The sequence below is a fragment of the Salmo salar genome, chromosome 09 (assembly GCF_965601325.2).
Source record: "Salmo salar chromosome 09, fSalSal1, whole genome shotgun sequence".
NCBI classification, from domain to species: domain Eukaryota; kingdom Metazoa; phylum Chordata; class Actinopteri; order Salmoniformes; family Salmonidae; genus Salmo; species Salmo salar.
The window spans coordinates 74,664,971-74,686,356 of NC_138299.1; the positions used below are offsets into that span (position 1 = coordinate 74,664,971).

The following is a 21,386-nucleotide window of genomic DNA, read 5'->3' on the forward strand; positions in this document are numbered from 1 at the left end:
AGACTTCAACTCCCAGACATACTTTGTTGTGGTGTATTTTCGTTTCCTATGTTGACAACCAGCTGATTTCCTGTGTCTTTTTAAATGTCCTGCCATTATTCTTCAACAAGCAGCAGCTAGGTTCGATGTTTTTCTGACCAAAAGAAACCCTCGAACATTGGATACTTTTAACCATTGGGATGCGTAGCTAAATCTTTAAGTACTTGTTTTATACTGGTACAGTCTTCGAAACCTTGAGGTTATTAGTAAGATTAAGGGTAGGGATATCGCTGTTTGTCTTTTCTGTTCCGCTTTTCTGCCGCAGTCCGATATTTTCAGGTAACCTTAGCTAGCTTTTTTGATTTTAGCCAGGTAACTTATTAGCTAGCTAGTTAACTTCACATTTCTGTCAATGTTTCCGTAATGAGCTTCTTCACTCAAACGTAATCGTTAGTGAAGTATATGTTTTCTTCAAGAAACCAACCTTGTAAATTGCCACTACCCAGAAGTAACGTCAGCTAGTTAACTTAGCTCCTTGCTAGCTAGCCATGTTACTAGTTACATATTGTCAAGCAGTAACGGAGGGGTTTCAGTAAAAATCGTAATTAAGGTTAAAGCAACAGGTTTAGAGCCATCTAACTAATGTGTTTGTGATTGTAATAGCTAGCTAACTAAGTATTCGTGTTGGCAAGCTACTGAAGCTAGCTAGCTCATTTCTAGCCAAATGCTAGCTAAATAGCGACTGTCTAGCAGTGAGTGTATGATTGCTAGACAGTGGTTGATTGGGCAGATAAGCTTGCTACCTACTAGCCTCCATCGTTCGCAGATATCACACGAACGGGCGAATATAGAAACCAATTTGTTCACGTTGTCAGCGCGCTTGAGAAGGTGCTAGGCTGTTGAAAGCAGAGAAGGAAAGAGGGGTGAGAGTAGTGAAACGCACACAGTGCTCTTTGTGCCAGGGGGTTGGCCCGGTCTCAACCAGCGAAGCGCAGTACAGTCGGTTCTGTTCAGATCGGCTTCAGAACCATGACAACTGCAAGGGATCTCGATATGGTGAGTATTCATTGCAACCCAACACAATCCTTACTGCATAAGATCCAATGTTGAGCCCCGTATGTCTAATATTAAAATGGTTACAATGTATGTTATGTTTTCCATTTTTAAATGTAACCTTTATTTAACTAGGTAAGTCAGTAAAGAACAAATTCTTATTTACAATGACGGCCAAACCCGGACGACGCTGGGCCCATTGTGCGCTGCCCGGTGGGGCTCCCAATCACGGCCAGTTGTGATACAGCCTGGATTCGAACCAGGGTGTTGTCTGTAGTGACGCCTCTAGCACTGAGATGCAGTAAATGTATTTTTGGGTTAGGAGCCAGGATCAGGGACTAAGGTTAACTCTCACAAACAGAAGAGCTGTTTCTGTAATGATCATCTGTCACTTACATTTTGAGATTGATCCACATTTTTTCTAGAGGTGAGCCTTAATTGTCTTCCTATCACAAAATCACAGCTCCACCCATTTTGGATACTGTTATTCTCCAAACAAACCCAGTTGACATGTGTAAAGGCAAAGGACCATGTCCATGGCACTGTTGTGTTAAATCAGGGATGAAGAGGAAATTGATTGTAGGAACTGAGAAGAACCAGTCAATTTGAAATCACAAACGATCTCAAATCAATGAAAAGGCTGGTAGGCTACTCTAGGCTGCCTCCCCTTTTGTACCTATGCCAGCTTGTAGTGCTCTAGAGTGATTGTCTACTTCTGCAAATATTTTGTTCATATTTACATTGATATTTGGGTAATTTAGCAGACGCTCTTATCCAGAGCGACTTAGTAGCAATACGGCCTAAGTGCCTTTCTGTTTCCAATGCACGCATGTGTTGCACAGACCTTTTCTGTTACTTCAAAGCTGAGTTTTTGAAGCTAATGTTTCTCTTGATTGGATAGTCTAAGAGGATATCCATGATGGTTAAAAAAAGAACCAAGGGCAGCTAGGCAGATTCGAGTTGTTTTGTTTGGTTGAGGATAAATGGTATGAGGGGGGGGGGGCTTGTTAATGATGACTTTGGTATCTAACCCCACTCAGAGGTTATGCAGTGCATAGGGGGAGGCGCTTCCTCTGCTTAGTAGGGTCGGCGTGTTTGTAAACAGCTCAGTGTAGGACTATCCTGGCGACACACCTTGTGGCACAGATTCTTTGTTCTGGCTTACCCGATTTACCAACAGAAGGTTTAGGGACAAATAAACATATTTAATTATGTGGGGGAATTACCCATTCAATTTTTACCGGAACTTTGATATTGGTATCCAAAATATGATAGTGTTTAATGGTAGGATATTTGCCATGATTTCTAAGCCATTTGTTGGATTGTGGTGGGATACCAATATCTACTCTGAAGTGTATGTGCGCAGCGTGTTACGATCTGTCAACTGATGGAGAGTTTCGGAGGGGTGGAGTGTGGCTTCCGGCCATAGGCTAATGATGCTTCAGAGCTATTTTCACTCTTAGAGGTCCTGACCTGGGGCTGCTGCCACCACAGGAGGGAAGGCTATGAGCCAGGGGTCTCTTCCTGTATAGGAGCTGACATGTATGCTTAAGGCTACTTACCGGTAGTAGATATTTTATGATTGTCGAATTGATGAGTTTATAATAGATTCCATTTACATGGAGCATCTGACAGTAACCTCTGAGTTGCACTACTTCATGTGAAATGCTGTTTCTTTCCCTATTTCCCAAATGGATTTCAATACCCGTACGACTTATTATTTTGTAGAAATCATAGTTCACCACATAATTAGTTGGGGGGGGGGGGGGGGGGGGGGTTCTTCATTTATTCTCTGGCATTTGGGATTTGACTCATTGCAGAACCCTGAACAACCTGCCTTACCTTCATTTGTTGTCCTCATTTGATTTTCAATGAGAGCATTTATTCCCAGCCAAACTCTGCACACACACCATGTTGATGATGTAATCGTTAAACCAAGGAGCGATTGAAATCCATGAAAGAAAAAAATGCAATTACCCAAGTCTCCTAAAAAGAAACTTCCTTTTGGATTCTGTAAATGACTAACAAAGATGAAATGGTCCCTTTAATGTAATTTTTTTTAAGCCTTTTTAAGGCTAACATGTCATAAGTTGCTAGTACAATAAGTGCAACAGCATGGCCAACACATTTTTGCTTCAATTTTTTTTTAATGGGTTCATTTAGTGTACTGGGTGGGTACAAAGAAGAGCAGGGAAAACTCCCCAGCCCCCTCCCTCCTTCACACACACCACTACGCCCCTGGGTTACGCATTGGCCATGTAAATTTAATAACGGGGCCCACGGCTGTCTGGGACACCTGGGGTTATCGCATTAGGCCAACAGCCCAGAGAGAAGAGCTGCCCACAGCGCTGAAGGCCCACTTCACCCCCCCCCCCCCCCCCCCCCCCCCCCCCCCCCAGCTCCACCCTTATCTGTGCATTGTCCTGCTATAGGGGCTCACTTCACAACGAGCTCAGTCCTCTCTGAAGGAAGCAGCCCAGTCAAACGGGGCTGAGATCTGCACCAGAGAAATCTAATTAGACAGGAATGTCAATTTCTTTGCAGGCTTCCGAGGGTCATCTCATGTCATTCGAGGTGAGAGAAAACGGAAGGATTCCATGTGATTAGGCTAAGCTACATGCTTCTCATTGCTCGACGGGGTGGAAGTGTAGACTGTATCATTCTGGAATTTTGTAGGATTTCTGTAGAGCATGTGTAGGTTTATTAAGATGTTTTGTTTGGGCGATTTTCAGGTGAATCTGCGTCTTATCCTGGTCAGTGGGAAGACACAAGACTTCATCTTCTCCCCCAACGACTCGGCCATGGACATCGCCAAGCACGTCTTTGATAACTGGCCCTTGGGTGAGTTTGTGCATGTTGGGACGTGGATCAGGGAACAACCACAACACTGTTTTGTTTTTATATTGAGTTGTATTGCAGAATTAATCAGGTCACTTTGCAACTTTCTTAATTCTTCTTAGTCTGGGTCGGATTTAAAAACATGCTTTCTGGCTCTTGTCACGGGGACCACTTTCCAGTTATAGGAACAGTTACACAATGCCTTGGCTCTCCACACTTATATGCCGCCTTCAAACTACTGACGATGGCAGCCATGTTTGTGTGTTAAACCACTGCAGGAAGTCTCTGAGTGGCTGTCTGGCGCTAGTGTTATTAGACTGCTTCTGAGTGTTGCTCTGTTGTTGTCTCATCTCTGCATCAGGATGGGAGGAGGAGCAGGTGGGCAGCGCTAGCATCCTGCGCCTCATCTTCCAGGGACGCTTCCTGCATGGCAGTGTCACACTGGGAGGTACTTGATGGACCCTTTTACACACACCATCCTACCGGGCTAAAATACACTAGTGAATACTGTATGACCTTTGTCCTTTGAAATGAAGTCTGATTTAAAACGTGCCACAGTTGAGGACATTCACTGTAATGAACTTGTCATCAAAGATGGAGAATGGGCGTTCTGAGCATGCTTACTAATGCCATAATTAAAGAGGATTATCTTGTGATTATATATTCTGCATATGAATTGTTCATTGTCTGTCCTTTTTGTTTTCAAAGCTTTAAAGCTGCCCCCTGGCCGAACAACTGTCATGCACTTGGTTGCCAGAGAGACCCTGCCAGAACCTAACTCCCATGGTGAGAACCTTTCTCTCGCGCTCTCTGGTTGTCTGACTCTAATTTGTCCTATTTAGCTAGCTTGCTGTTGCTAGCTTATTTGTCCTGGGATATAAACATTGAGTTATTTTACCTGAAATGCACAAGGTCCTCTACGCCGTCAATTAATCCACACAAAAAACGGTCAACCGAATCGTTTCTAGTCATCTCTCCTCGTTCTAGTCTTTTTGTCTCTTGACTTTATATTGCGATTGGCAACTTTCATGAATTAGGTGTATTACCGCCACTGACCTCGTTCGTCTTTCAGTTCCCCACGTGGGTAAAACCAATGAGATGGCACGTGGGTACTTGCTTCTATAAACCAATGAGGAGATGGGAGAGGCAGGACTTGCAGCGTGATCTGCGTCACAAATAGAACTGACTTCTATTTTAGCCCTTGGCCACGCAGACGCTCGTGAGCAGTGTGGGTGCAATGATTGAATCATTTAGATTTCTAAATTTATTTTGCGACGCGAGCGGTGTAGTCAGCCTGTTATAGTATTTGGTTTTAAATAAACTTAGGTATCAAAGTAAATGTAATTAGTGAAATATACTTAAGTGTCAAAAGTAAAAGTGTAAATCATTTCAAATTTGTTATATTAAGCAAACCAGATGGCACCATTTTCTAAATTTACAGATAGCCAGGGGCACACTCCAACACTCAGACATAATTAGTCACTTTACCTCTACCTACATGTACATATTACCTCGACTAACCGGTGCCTCCGCACATTGACTCTGTACCAGTACCCCCTGTATATAGCCTCGTTATTGTATTGTTGCTCTTTAATTATTTATTTTTCTATTTTATTTTGCATTTATTTTTTACTTTAGTTTATTTGAGTAAATACTTTCTTAACACTTATTTTTCTTAACTGCATTGTTGGTTAAGGGCTTGTAAGGATGCATTTCACTAAGGTCTACACCTGTTGTATTCGGCGCATGTGACAAATACGATTTGATAATTTACAAACGAAGCGTGTGTGTAGTGAGTCCGCCAGTTCAGAGGAGGTAGGGATGACCAGGGATGTTCTGTTGATAAGTGCTTGAATTGGACCATTTTCCTGTCCTACTAAGCATTCAAAATGTAACTTTTGGATGTTAGCGGAAATTTATGGAGTAAAAAGTACATTATTTTCTTTAGGAATGTAGTGAAGTAAATTGTAAAAAATAATAAATGTACAGATACCCAAAAAATACTAAAGTAGTACTTTAAAGTATTTTTTACTTTAGTACTTAACACCAGTGTCAGGGACACTGTTGAGCTGTAATTGCTACAGCTATAGGCCTTATTGTCCCTTTAAACCTGAAAGCCTGGTGTGATATTTTCTCTTTCGTTGTCTGATGTCAAGTTTCTTTGTATCGTCCTCTTTGTAGGTCAGCGTAACCGGGAGAAGATCACAGAGAGCAACTGCTGTCTGCTGTTGTAAAAACAACAAACAACAATCCTTTCACTCCCCTCCCCCACATTCATCCTATGCTCGGCTTCTGTCTGCCCGTCAACCCTGGATTTGGGGAGATCACAGGAAGATGGGTCACAGAGCTGTCAGCGGGCGGTCTTTTGCACGTGTTTGTTGCACTCTGGCCCAATCGGTGGCTTAGGAATTATGTAGTTTTTTTCGTGCCAGTTTATTCAAATTGATTTTCTTTTGTTCACCCTTTTGCCAAATTTTGCCTTTCCTTCTCTCTGTTTCATGTTAAGAATTTGTACATATAATATCTGTGGTTACCCAGGAGGAGAATATATCCTGTGTAGCTGGGGGGGGGGGGGGGGGGGGGATATAAAGGTTTTGAAGACTCACCTTACAAAGAAATACTAACGAACTCTTTGGAGCATTGACCCGTACTGTGCATACAGTTGTTTGCATTACCCTTGAAGACTCGGCATACAGTTTGCTCCATGTGTCTTTCTGCTAATGAAATAGAAGTTCCCACGGGTTTGGCACTTAACTGGGTTGTTTTTTTAAAAAGTGTGTCTTTGTAAGTTTTATGTATGGTCTTAATCTTCCCATCCCCTTCCCGTCTTAGAGGAAGAGAATCATTTCCCACTGTTATACAAAGTGCCGTCCCCCTCACCCGATGTAGACTGTGTACAGTAGTTCCCTCATACTGGCAGGGAGTGTTTAGTCTGCCGTAGCACCAGTGGACTGGAATGGGGCATCTTTCTGTGCCATGGGCCGCACGTGTTCGTTCCTGGACCAACACAGAGGAAGAGTTCAAAGTTGTAAATGGACAGCTGTGTCAACACCTGAGTGGATGTGTGTGACATTGACATGTTGGATCACCTCCTTGAGGATGAACGGGTTTAGCTAGAAGAAGAATCTAAACTAACTCCTACGTGTCCTCCCCCTGGTTGTGAAGCCTTGCTTTCTTTTTTTCTTTTTTAAACTGAGTGAAAATATTTTGAAGGAGTGCTTCTGAGTGACCATTTTGTGTCATTCTGAATGGCTTACGTCTCTGATCAACATGACCGTTTAGACTGCACCACACCCAGTCTCATGAGGAAGCCCCGTATCCTCGCCACTCCCCGTCTGACCTGAGTGAGGAGTAAGGCAATCGACGCCAGGAGCCAGTCAAGTGAGGTGGTGGTGGGAGGGCTTCCTACAGGACATGAGGGCTAGAGGAATGGGAGGGAGCAAGGGCTTGGTGATGGTACCGTCTGGAAAATGAGGAAGTTATGTATTTTTACCACCTCTTTGTTTGGATGCTGTTTGTTTTTGCCTTTATGATTTTGGATTTATTCTGTAATCATTAATATTGCAATTTTTTATCTTGTATTGTTTATTCTGTTTTTGTCTGACTCCTGTTAATTGAATACTTTTTCTTCCAGGGGTTGTATGTATATGTCTGGGAATGCATATGAGTTGTAGATGATCACATTCTGTGTGTGAGTGGATGGGCTGGGGAAATGTCTGTGTAGTGAGACAGTATGGCTGCGTTTACACAGGCAGCCCAATTCAGATATATATTTTTCAGTTATTGGCTTTGTTTTTTTTTTGACTGAAAAGCTCTGAAAAAGATCTGATGTGAAAGGTCAAAAGACCAGTTAGTGGAGAAAAAGATCAGAAATGGGCTGCCTGCATAAACCCAGCCTTAGTGTGTTTGAGAGTGAGTAATGGGTGTGTTTTTTGACGTGTGTGTGCTCGTGCGCCTAAATACTGAGTGAGTGAGTGTGTGAGAACAGGGGGATAGTTATGCAGGTGGTTGAGTAGGAGGGCAGATTGGTCTTGGGTGGCTGTGGTTTCCATGGAAACAGTGTGGCTCCTTTTGAGTGAGTCTTTTGGTTAGTGTTCGTCAACCACTGCTATGAAATTTATCTCAATATGAATAAATGTTAAAAAAATGTAATGCAAAAAGGTATTGAAGGTATTATAAATTAATAAACATCTTTAAATATGACTTGTTTTTTTTTATTAAAAGGAACAGCAGAGTAGAAATCAAGTTAGTTAAGCAGTGTTGGGGAGTAGTGAACTACATGTAGTTCAACTAGTAATTTAATTACATTTTGCAGTAGTCTGGTGGTAGTTGAACTAAATTCTAATCTAGGTCGTGTTTTCAGTAGTTCGTAACTTTTTTGCCATGTAGCTAACTACTGGAACAACACTACTTTTTAGCTAAAATATGGGTGAAGTAGGCAATCACTTCCTTTATTTTGTCATCAGGCCTGCCTTATCCTCATTTGTAACATTTTATTAACGTAAGACCCCAAGGTGATCTGTTCTTGCAATTTGTAGTCTGACGGTTCAGATTTCTTTTTTCAGGAAATAGTTTGGATGTACTGAACTACTTTTTCAAAGTAATTTTTTAAAAGTCAGCCATATTTCTAAAGGGTAGCTTAAATTCTTTCAGTGGGAAGTAATTGGTAGCTTGAACTATGTTTTCAGAGTATCTTCCCTAACACTGTAGTTAAGCATGTGGCTTGCCACTGGGTGGCAGTGTTGTGTAGATACTCAATACTCTCGCAGTGTCCTAGTCCTGGCTCCTGGGCTGAGGCATATTACTCTTCCAACACCTGGTTTAGTTCCATACTGGTAAGATTAATACCTCTTTTGCCGTCCTCTAAGGGCAAAATGTTAATGTTGGCTGTTATATAAAGTTTTAATCTGACTAATAATGATTGGCTGGCATTGTCTATTATTCAGAGGTTCTTTGCAGTGAATTGGTTTAGTAGACTGATAGTTACTCTCCAGTATCACACAAATGACATTAACAAAAGATAAGAACAAGTGTGACTGGATTACTATATGTGGACTTGGATAACTAAAACGTAATCGGTCACCAGATTGGTTTTAGAATGTGTTCAAAGAGTCAAATATTAGTGTTGCTTCTGTTGTTGGAAGTAAGTTTGGGCATCTTGGATTCTGTCTGAGACTTGGACAGAAAATGCTTTTGATGTTGTGATGATTGAGTCATAACATTTGGTTGAGCTGTTATTATTCGATATGTTCTCTCTTGTCTGTTTTGGAAAAATCTGGTTATGACGCATAGCCAAGGGAGCTCCAGGTTTCCAGTTGACGTTGGCAATAAACGTCAAGACCCCTGAATTATTCTAAAACCTAGTGCCGTTCTTAATCTTTTTAAATCAAACTACTTGTCCTTCCATGCATCTGCTCATGTCTCTGTCTGGCAGCTTCTAGTTTTCTGTCTGGCAGTGGATTTAGTAAGAACACACAGAGGGAAGCTGAGGAAGATGGTCATAAGAGGGGTCTGAACTGTGAGGTGATAACCAGGAACTGACCTGGACACAGGGAAGCAGCATCTGTTGAAAGCATTGCTACTCCAAACTGTTTCAGGATGAATAACTTTGCGGTATTGCATGAGCCGGGGCACGTGCGGTCAGTCAGTCGAGTGTGTTAGAGTGGGCCCCGATCCAGGGTTAACAACCAAGAGAAACTGAACCACATGGTTCAGCTGGGCCATCTCTTGGGGCGGTGTGCTATGCTGCTGTGCTGGTGGTAATGGGGAGGGGGGAGTCTAGCTGCCGTACCCAGCTTCCTCTGGCATTGGTTGGGGACTCTTTGCAGGGAAGCTGTAATGTGGCGCAGCGGAGGACTGTCTTTCTAGAGATTTCTGAGGCCCTGGGAGAGCCATCTCTCTTTTCCCCTCTGCCTGGGCTCTGTTTCTCACACTCCTCCTCCTGCTTCCCTCCTTTCTCCCTCTCTCTCAGAGGCCCTCTGCAGGCACTCTGGGTAATAGGTGTGTCAACATCATAAAAGTGATAGATGTGTAAGGCTGTTCACCGGCAGGGGGGTTGTGACTTAGAAATGTTTTTTTCCTCTGTTTTTTAAGCCTACCAGAATCCCTTTCCCCCTTCTCGCTTCTGGCTAGTGCAGAGCCTTTTTGCCTTGTCAGTCCCACATATATTAAAACCAGCTGTGAATGCACACACACACACACACACACACACACACACACACACACACATACACACACACAGTTGAGCACAGACTGAGGACAGGCTACTGATACCACAGACTCTGGGCTTGTCCATTTTTTTATTTTTTTATCTGTCAGGCTTTCAGTACATTCTGGTTAGTCAGACAGTAGTGGGTGAAAGCCAGATGGGATGTGTCGCTGTCTGTGTGAAAGTGGTTGTACACTCGTGCCTATTTGTTAAGGTGTGTGCATTTATTCGTCTGTTTTTTTTCTATAAACCAGAAACCCACTGAGAGTGGAGTTATGAGAGTTCAGTAGGCCAATATGAAAACACACACATCCACCACACACCCACACACACACAGCGGGGTGTCAATGAGTGAATGAGTGTTTACACGCTGACTTCAGTAGTCTTTCTCCTCTCTCCACTCCCATCTCCAATCATCCCCTCTCCTCCTAATTGGAAGAATTACTCCAGTTCATATGACTCCTTCGTTCCACATGAACAGACCGACACTAGACAGAAGTCAGGGACAGGACGTGGAGTTCGTCCTGGCGTGTGAAGGGGGAAGGGTATGGCAATCACCATAGTCCTACTGTTTTCACAGCCAATAAGCAGCGGCACCACTGTAGAACTGTCAAACACCAGGCAGCATTTCGCTACATAATTTTTTCCTTTGGCCATTTATTTTACCAGATGGTCCCTTGTGCTCTATAGCATGCCACTGTAAAAAGGGGCAGGCCAGAGCAGGGGGGCTTGACAACAATATAGCCTCTGTACCTCACAAAGCAGGGGTGACCAGGTGAGAATGAGAGAGAGTAGTCTAAAGAGAGCAGATACCGAGGAGGGGAGTCCGCCTGAGGCATCCTGAGATTTAATCTGTTGCTCACACAGGTTTCTAGACCGATTAATCAACAGTAAACCATTATGTACGCTTGCCTCCTTGTGGTCTCTTCTGTTTCAATCTCACAGTCTTCTGTCTTCCTGCCTCAGACACACTCTCATACACAACAACACATTTAGATCCTCTCAGATCACATCATTAGGTCCTGCTTATGTACTGCACTGGTAAACATGCTTTTAAATTAAATTCCTTTACTCTGCTTTTAGGGATTTTCTTCTTAGTCTAGAACCCCAACCAGCGTATTAAGAGTATTATAAAACAGGTGGTTCGAGCCCTGAATGCTGACAGCCGTGGTATATCAGACCTTATACCATGTGTATGACAAAGCATTTCTTTTTAATTCTCTAATTACATTGGTAACCAGTTTATAATAGCAATAAGGCACCTCGGGGGTTTGTGATATATGGCCAATATACCATGGCTAAGGGCTGAGTCCACAAGAACAGCCTTTCGCTGCATATATCACACCACCTCGGGCCTTTTTGCTTAACTATCATCCATCCCATTGACAGTAACCCCCACCACACACACATGTGCATAGGAAAGTAGAAATGAACAGAGGAAAGGAATATAGGCGAGAGGTTAAATGGATAGCAATACAGTGCATTCAGAAAGTATTCAGACCCCTTCCCTTTTTCCAAGAATGATCAATGGAAACAGGATGCACCTGGGCTCAATTTCAAGTTTCATAGCAAAGGGTCTGAATACTTATGTAAATAAGGTATTTTTGTCTTTTATTTTTTATAAATTTGCAAAAATGTCTAAAAACCTGTTTTTGCCTTGTCATTATGGGGTATTGTGTGTAGATTGATGAGGGAGAATTTAAAAAATATATATTTTAGAATAAGGCTGAAACGTAACAAAATGTGGAAAAAGGGGAAATGCTGAAGATAATAAATTAGCGCTGGTGTTAGTGGAAGTATGACTATTAGCAGTGGTATTAGTGATCATTTGAGATTGAATAGTAATCTCTGCCAAGACAGAGTCCTCTATGGGTTCCCCACCTCACTAAGGGCTGGTGATCAAAATACAAATAGGGCCGGTTGATGTTTTTCTACAGTAAAATATTTCCAGAGATTTGTTTGGATTATTTGGCTTGGCTCTCTGTGTGCTCATTGTTAGAGCAGGGCGAGTGGTCACTTTAGGGGACTGGTTTCTAGCTAAACTCTTTCTCTGGCTTCCCTTGAAATGAAAGGAGAAAAAACATATGAGGAAAAACATTCTAAAGAAATTTTTTAAAAAGAGGAGCTGGGCCAAAACTTGATGACTGCATGCCTTCCAGAGTGGTGACTGCATGCCTTCCAGAGTGGTGACTGCAGGCCTTCCAGAGTGGTGACTGCATGCCTTCCAGAGTGGTGACTGCATGCCTTCCAGAGTGGTGACTGCATGCCTTCCAGAGTGGTGACTGCATGCCTTCCAGAGTGGTTCAGAATGATAAATAATCAGTTCCCTCTGACAGCTATACTTCTTTACCATCTGTGTGTTTGATTATACTTTAGTTATTGAAGTTGAATTATTTAGCTTAATCAAAACAGTTTAGCAGTTTTGGTCAACCGTGTATTGTAAATGTATCCATTGTCGGTTTTAGAAGCCTACCAATGGAAGCTTGTTATGGTTCTGCTCCACCAAACAGCCATGATCTTTCAATATAAGGACAGTATACATTTTCAGTATAGATATTCTGACAGCTGTTGTTGTTGGTTTACATAAATCTTACCACAAAATAACATTGTTTAATGCTGATTTATGATAATTCATATTTCTCTCCGGCTTTGATTATGACATTCGTTACATCTCTGGTCTGCTGTCATGAGTATGTATATTTAATGGCTTCCATTTGGTTCATATTTGCATTTTCTCATGCCTTTGTTTTCCTTTCGTGATGGTGATGATGATTTATGAATGGGTGGCTCTGGTTTCTGCATCTCCTCAGTGGCTCAGACACTCGACTCCCGAGGCACCTGAAAGATGAGTAGTATTGGTAAGGCGTTGTTTGTTTGATGTTTGGTGTCTATATCATGTCTATAACTCTTTAATAGATGCGCTAATTGTGTTTTGGATCAATGGACTCAAAGGGGATGAGAAGTGACCTAATCTGGGCATGTGCCCATCTCTTTAATACCTTCCTCATCCACTGACCTACACGGTGGTGCCGTGAGACCCGACTGGACCATAAACATATATGAAACTGGACTCAAACCGCCTGGGCAAAATAGTCTGTGACACCATTCCAACCAACTAATCCCAGTTGCGTGAGTATTTGAGAGCGTTTCCAATTACTGTGAAATTGTGAGTGTGTTCTGTGTGTGTGAGAAAGTGGGTGTCTCCCTCCAGTATGTAATTAAATACATGTTTTTATATGTTTATGTGTGTTTGCACAGTATCTGCAAACATTGATGCTGTATTTCATTTTTATTGATTGCCTTTATCTAAGGGAGAGATCATAAGGGTTCACTGTCAGCTGGCGGTATGATCCAGTGGTCTGCCCATTGCCCAACCATTTTACACTACATTACTGCTCTTATCCACACTAATGGGCTCTCTTGGTGGGATTCCCAATGGTGATGGGGATTTAAATACCTGGCCCCTCGCCCACCACAGCTGTGCATGGATACATTTTGGCTGCATATTCTGCTGTAGGCATTATGATGCCATTTATCAAGTTGTTCCATCGAACTCCAAACCGGCATGAGAGTACCAATGAATCAAACTCCACCTGTTCATTTTAAATGGGATTCCCATCCAACGTACAGTGTATGGGGATTGACTTGAGTCCAATGATGAACCCTTATGGATCCACAATGGAATGGTCTGGTTGTGTGTGGTCTGACTTTGCAGTGACTGACCATATTGATTGCATAGGGTCAACACAGTCAAGACATGGGCCGGCCTAACCTTGGCCTAGTTGAATCTGACATCTCACCGTCTCCATCAGAGGGTATAATTTCACTGTTAGTCTACACCTGTTGTTTATGACACATGTGACGAATAAAACTTTGATTCAGATGAGGGAGTGTAGGGAGCCAGCGGGTTAAACGACAAGGTTGGACAGTACTGAGATCCACCCGGCTTCACTAAGGTCCTGTGTTGCATTGTTGAATGTCCTCTGCAGTTTCCTGGTGTTACAGCCAAAGAAAAGGGCAAAAACACCACTTGGAAGATGAATAAAGAAAATGAAAGGGTAGAGGATGGAAAGCGTCCCAAAAGAGAACAGAGTGCGAAAAAGAGAGGGTGGGGAAGGTGAGGATCAGGGGAGGGGAAGTGATAGAGAGAGAACGGTGCTGAGAGTATGCTGCATCTCATTGCTGAGTAAAGGGAGAAGACACTGTCCCTGAGGGGTTTGGTCTCTATTCTTCATCTGTGTGCTATGCTGATTCCCTGTGCCTGGGTCTCTGGGCTGGGAAGGGTGATTCAGGGACGGGTCTCCATGGCTCAGCATGAGGCCCATCTGTCTGTCACGTGGAGTCTGGGCGACTCATGAAAAGAAACATATCTAACAACACGGAGCCAGCTGAAGTGAATTCAGCCGTCCCTCGTTCCAGGACCACCACATAAAACTCCCTCTTGCTTGTTCCGTGTACTGTTTACTCCAGAGCTATTTGTTATTCTGTTTGATGCTGTGTCTCTCCAACCAGTCTCTCTGTTTACATCCGTCTGCTCAGCGTTATTTATGACATCAACAGATGGATTTGATAAAGCATGGGGGATTTGTTAGAGTACTTCAATTGGAACTATGTTGTAGTCAATGAAGCAATACATACTGACCTCCATGTGAACTAGCAGTGAGTGTTCATACCTCTTGTCTCTGTCGGTCTGTCTGAGGGTTCTGTCCTGCTGGGCCTCAGAGGCTGGGAAGCCAGCAGCGGGTGCAGGGAAGCAGGAGCCAGTGGTGCTGATAGCAGCAACAAGTAAAGGTCACGTTGACTGTATATTTCTGCCGAGCTGTGGATATTATGATTTAATGACAGCAGGTTTGTGTTTGGGCTCTTCACAGGTCTCCGTTTATGGAGACTGAGAGAGAGGATGAACCAGATCCATCCCTGTTTTTGTCTGTACTCTCAGAGTGTGTGTTGTGGGTGAAAGGACATCTGGGAATTGTTGGGGAGTAAACTGAGTTAAACATGGTGGATCTGGTGAACCAACGCTCATTTTAAGCAAGCACACTTAAGATGCTGCAAAGACACAGGCACATACAAAACATGACCAAAAGTATGTGGACACCTGCTCGTTGAACATCTCATTCCAAAATCATGGGCATTAATATGGAGTTAGTCCTCCATTTGCCACTATAACAGCCACAACTCTTCTGGGAAGGCTTTCCACTAGATGTTGGAACATTGCTGCGGGAACTTGCTTCCATTCAGCCATAAGAGCATTAGTGGGGCTGGGTACTGATGTTGGGCGATTAGGCCTGGCTCGCAGTGAGCGTTCCAATTCATCCCAAAGGTGTTCGATGGGTTTGAGGTCAGGGCTCTGTGCAGGCCAGTCAAGTTCTTCCACAGGCCGATCTCGACAAACTATTTCTGTATGCTTCTCGCTTTGTGCACAGGGGGCATTGTCCACAAACTGTTGCCACAAAGTTGGAAGCACAGAATTGTCTAGAATGTCATTGTATGCTGTAGCATTAAGATGTCCCTTCCCTTCACTGGAACTAAGGACCCTGAACCATGAAAAACAGCCCCAGACCATTATTCCTTCTCCACCAAACTTTACAGTTGGCACTATGCATTGGGCAGGTAGCGTTCTCCTGGCATCCGCCAATCCCAGATTCTTCTGTCGGACTGAAATATGATGAAGCATGATTCATCACTCCAGAGAACGTGTTTACACTGCTCCAGATTCCAATGGCGGCGAGCTTTACACCACTCCAGCCAATGCTTGGCGTTGCGCATGGTGATCTTAGGCTTATGTGCGGCTGCTCGGCCATGGAAACCCATTTCATGAAGCTCCAGACGAACAGTTATTGTGCTGACGTTGCTTCCAGAGGCAGTTTGGAACTCGGTGGTGAGTGTTACAGATTATTTTTATGCGCTACGCACTTCAGCACTCAGCGGTCCCGTTCTATTGAGCTTGTGTGGTCTACCCCTTCGAGGCAGGGCATCATTTTAACAAACTGACATGTTGGAAAGGTGGCATCCTATGACGGTGCCACGTTGAAAGTGACACTTCAGTAAGGCCATTCTACTGCCAATGTTTTGTCTATGGAGATTGCATGGCTGTGTGCTCAATTTTACACACCTGTCAGCATCGGGTGTGGCTGAAATAGCCAAATCCACTAATGTGAAGGGGTGTCCACATACGTTTGTATATATAGTGTAACTTAAGAACACCTCATTCCAACTTGTGCTCAGAATAGGAAAACAGAAATGATGCACATCCACATGTGGCACCAACCTGGTCTCAGAGCATTTTGTATTATTCTGTACATAAATCCAAGACACTTCATTTAGTATGATATGATATGTTTGGTATGGTTAGATAAGACAGATGGTTAATTAAGGCAAAAACAAAAGGAGGGTGGAAGGGTGGGTGTATATTACGCGTGTAACCTAAGGAACCTACAGTCTTTATCAGTGATTGAAATGCACTGTATACAAAATTGTGTACAATGTCCATAGGAACAATTTATTTATGAAAAGGTTGAAGTCGAAAGTGTATCAACATAACACACTCTTTCATCTTGTACTGCTTCTCTAATCTTGTACTGTTCAAACCATTTTAATTTTGGTAACTTAAGACAGAAACGATAGGAGGGAGATTGGTCAGGAAGGAAGAATGGGCGTATAATGCAAATGTATAGCAACCCAAAGGTTGTGTGTTTGAATCTCATCACAGCTAACTTTAGCATTTTCGCTAAATAGCGACTTTGCAACTACTTACTACTTTTTAGCTACTTTGCAATTACCTAACCATTCTACCAAACCATAACCTTAACCCCTTTAACCTAACTCCTAAACTTAACCCTAACCCCAAGCCTAGCAAACATTAGCCACCTAGCTAGAATTTGTAACATATCATACATTTTGCAAATTCGTAACATATTGTACGTTTTGAAAATTCAGACATATCATACGAATTATAATTCGTAACATATTTTACGAAATGGGTGATGGACATCAACAAAATAATTTCTATCATACTAAATGGAGTGTCTCGGATTTATGTACAGAATAATACGAAATTCTCTGAGACCAGGTTGGTGGCACGGGAGCTGGGCGAAAAGAAAAGCTAGTCAAAATATACAGTACTCACAAAAGAAAGCAGACATTCCACTTTCTTTTTCTAGAAGGTCTAAGCACCCTTTTAGCAATGATGGTCAGTGGTTTTCAAGGAAAGGTGAAGAAGTGAACCATGGCAGCCTGACACTGAAATTATTGTTATGGGTCACTAATAAGAAATGTTGCATATTATATGACAGCTGGTTCTGATTTGGCCTCTCCCTACAGGTTAAGCAGACTGGGTCCTGGAGGAGGTCAGTGGCTGCAGTCTGCAGACCTCTGTCATGCTGCCTGAGACCCTGCAGGCCAAGATGATAGATTCACAGTCCCCTTATTCACACGGTTTATCCTCTTCGTCTGTCCCCAAGGTGCCGAACGGACCCACTCTGTCTCCCAAATGCGATTCAAACTCACAAATGCCTAACTATTAACATTGCGTGAGTGAGAGAGAGAGGGAGAGATCGAGTGATAAAGAGAAAGAAAGTATGCTTAAATTGGCCCATTTGTTAGTATGTATATTCTCTGTTGAATAAGAGCGTATTTGATGTGGAAGAGCCAAGTGATTGGAGGGGTGAATGGAGGTTGAACTTAAACACAGAGACACAGCTGCAGCCCAGCTTGTCTGCCTTGGTCCTTGGCCTGGCCTAGTGCCTGCAGTTCTGTCAACCCGTGCCTCTAATGGTAGTTTTCACAGACGAGTGTCAGCGACAGGGAGTCTGCAAGCCGTCTACAGCCCTGCTAGCAGTCTATGCAGCAAAGTTACAGGAATTTTACTACGCTAGAGCAGGAAGAAAGAGGGGATGGGAGACATTTATTGTAAACACTGCTTGTTTTTTTGTGACAGGCAAACGAAAAGTAAAATGTTTTGTGTGTAGTATACGATTTTGTATACAGTGCCTTTCAATCACAGATAAAGACAGTAGGTTAATTAAGACAGAAACGATAGGAGGGAGGTTGGTCAGGGAGGATGGGTGGACGTATAACGCAACCCTCTAGCAACCTAAGGGTTTTGTGTTCTAAGCTCATCACAAATAACTTTAGCATTTTCACTAATTAGCTACTTTGCAACTACTTTTTAGCTACTTTGCAACTACTTAGCATGTTAGCTGACCCTTCCCCTAACCTTAACCATTTAACCTAACTCCTAAACCTAACCCTTTATCTTCTAAGCTAGCATGTTAACTAACCTTAACCCCTAACCCTAACCTTAATCCATAGCCTAGCTAACATTAGCCACCTAGCTAGCCTAGCTAATGTTAGCAACAACAAATTGGAATTTGTTGAATGTACACAAATGCATTATGAAGAAAGAAAATCATGGAATAAGCACAAAATGCATTGTGATGAAAATCGTGTAATACACACGAAAAAGTAGATTTTTTGGTGTGCCTGTCACAAATTTGTGTCTATTTCACAATAAGCTGTGTGTTGATTACCCAGATCTATGTTTACAGTGATGCCAGTTTTACTCTGTTTTCAAAATGTAATGGTTTGTTGGTCTCAGTCATGGTTGATTGATTTCATGCCAGGTAAAGCACTCCGATGCAATGGTGAGAAAGTGACAGAAAAGCAGATGTGGTTGGCTGTAAAGTTGACAATGGCAGATATGGCTCTGAATCAGTCACTTGCAGTACTTATTCCCACACTGTCTAACCTCTCTCCCTCTCTATTTCTCTCTCTCTCTTCCTCTCTCCCGTCTTCTCTCCTTGGTGTGACTATTTGGAAGGCAGCAGCCTGTGGATGTGAGGTGGAAATTAAGAATTAGCTGTCTGAATTTGGAGGATTAGCTGTCTGAATTTGGAGGATTAGCTGTCTTTTAAATCCATCACTTTTAACATTTACATTTACATTTAAGTCATTTAGCAGACGCTCTTATCCAGAGCGACTTACAAAATGGTGCATTCACCTTATGATATCCAGTGGAACAACCACTTTACAATAGTGCATCTAAATCTTTTAGGAGGGGGGGGGTTAGAAGGATTACTTTATCCTATCCTAGGTATTCCTTAAAGAGGTGGGGTTTCAGGTGTCTCCGGAAGGTGGTGATTGACTCCGCTGTCCTGGCGTCGTGAGGGAGCTTGTTCCACCATTGGGGTGCCAGAGCAGCGAACAGTTTTGACTGGGCTGAGCGGGAACTGTGCTTCCTCAGAGGTAGGGGGGCCAGCAGGCCAGTGGTGGATGAACGCAGAGCCCTTGTTTGGGTGTAGGGCCTGATCAGAGCCTGAAGGTATGGAGGTGCCGTTCCCTTCACAGCTCCGTAGGCAATCACCATGGTCTTGTAGCGGATGCGAGCTTCAACTGGAAGCCAGTGGAGAGAGCGGAGGAGCGGGGTGACGTGAGAGAACTTGGGAAGGTTGAACACCAGACGGGCTGCGGCGTTCTGGATGAGTTGTAGGGGTTTAATGGCACAGGCAGGGAGCCCAGCCAACAGCGAGTTGCAGTAATCCAGACGGGAGATGACAAGTGCCTGGATTAGGACCTGCGCCGCTTCCTGTGTGAGGCAGGGTCGTACTCTGCGAATGTTGTAGAGCATGAACCTACAGGATCGGGTCACCGCCTTGATGTTAGTGGAGAACGACAGGGTGTTGTCCAGGATCACGCCAAGGTTCTTAGCACTCTGGGAGGAGGACACAAGGGAGTTGTCAACCGTGATGGCGAGATCATGGAACGGGCAGTCCTTCCCCGGGAGGAAGAGCAGCTCCGTCTTGCCGAGGTTCAGCTTGAGCTGGTGATCCGTCATCCACACTGATATGTCTGACAGACATGCAGAGATGCGATTCGCCGCCTGGTTATCAGAAGGGGGAAAGGAGAAGATTAATTGTGTGTCGTCTGCATAGCAATGATAGGAGAGACCATGTGAGGATATGACAGAGCCAAGTGACTTGGTGTATAGCGAGAATAGGAGAGGGCCTAGAACAGAGCCCTGGGGGACACCAGTGGTGAGAGCGCATGGTGCGGAGACAGATTCTCGCCACGCCACCTGGTAGGAGCGACCTGTCAGGTAGGACGCAATCCAAGCGTGGGCCGCGCCGGAGATGCCCAACTCGGAGAGGGTGGAGAGGAGGATCTGATGGTTCACAGTATCAAAGGCAGCAGATAGGTCTAGAAGGATGAGAGCAGAGGAGAGAGAGTTAGCTTTAGCAGTGCGGAGAGCCTCCGTGACACAGAGAAGAGCAGTCTCAGTTGAATGCCCAGTCTTGAAACCTGACTGATTAGGATCAAGAAGGTCATTCTGAGAGAGATAGCAGGAGAGCTGGCCAAGGACGGCACGTTCAAGAGTTTTGGAGAGAAAAGAAAGAAGGGATACTGGTCTGTAGTTGTTGACATCGGAGGGATCGTTTTAAGTGCACACACATGTGTAACCGATGTGAAATGGCTAGCTAGTTTGCGGGGTGCGCGCTAATAGCGTTTCAATCGGTGACGTCACTCGCTCTGAGACCTTGAAGTAGTTGTTCCCCTTGCTCTGCAAGGGCCGCGGCTTTTGTGGCGCGATGGGTAACGAAGCTTCGAGGGTGGTTGTCATCGATGTGTGCAGAGGGTCCCTGGTTCGAGCCCAGGTAGGGGCAAGGAGAGGGACAGAAGCTAAACTGTTACATTGATGCTGTTGACCCGGATCACTGGTTGCTGCGGAAAAGGAGGAGGTCAAAAGGGGGGTGAGTTTAACTGATGTGAAATGGCTAGGTAGTTTGCGGGGTGCGCGCTAATAGCGTTTCAATCGGTGACGTCACTCGCTCTGAGACCTTGAAGTAGTTGTTCAGAGGGTCCCTGGTTCGAGCCCAGGTCGGGGGGAGGAGAGGGACGGAAGCTATGCTGTTACACATGCATAGAAACCAGAACCCCCCCCCCCACACACACACACACACACACACTGCACGTGTTTCATAGTTGCACAGATTGAGACATGTTCCTGGTATAGATTCGCTATCACTTTTTTTAAGCTTCTCACAAAAAGATTCCTGCTGTCAGAGACGAGGCTGTTGTTTGTCAGTTGGCTATTAATACCACCAGATAAGTTTGCAATTAAACAATTGTCGTTGCAGTGTTTTGTCACAGGGATGATTTGTGTGTCGGGGCCTTTGGAGCGCCGAGCCACCTCCCGTCGGATGGATTTATTTATAGGCCTCAATCAGCGATGGATTCAAATCTGGTCTAAACAATAGCTTCAATAAAGTAATGGGTCATGGATGAGGCCTGCTGGAATTCTATTTGACCT

The 21,386-nt window shown here is 43.9% G+C and overlaps 1 protein-coding gene across 1 annotated transcript; it reads left to right on the top strand.

Annotated features, from left to right (window-relative positions):
* Window positions 1–61: 61 nt before the first annotated feature.
* LOC106611763 (ubiquitin-like protein 3) lies at window positions 62–8,073 on the top strand. The gene is made up of 5 exons (XM_014212313.3): window positions 62–1,035; window positions 3,765–3,873; window positions 4,232–4,318; window positions 4,579–4,656; window positions 6,052–8,073. Exons 1-5 carry the CDS (start codon window positions 1,009–1,011, stop codon window positions 6,102–6,104), a joined length of 354 nt encoding a protein of 117 aa, XP_014067788.1. The 5' UTR covers window positions 62–1,008; the 3' UTR covers window positions 6,105–8,073.
* The last annotated feature ends 13,313 nt before the right edge of the window (window positions 8,074–21,386 follow it).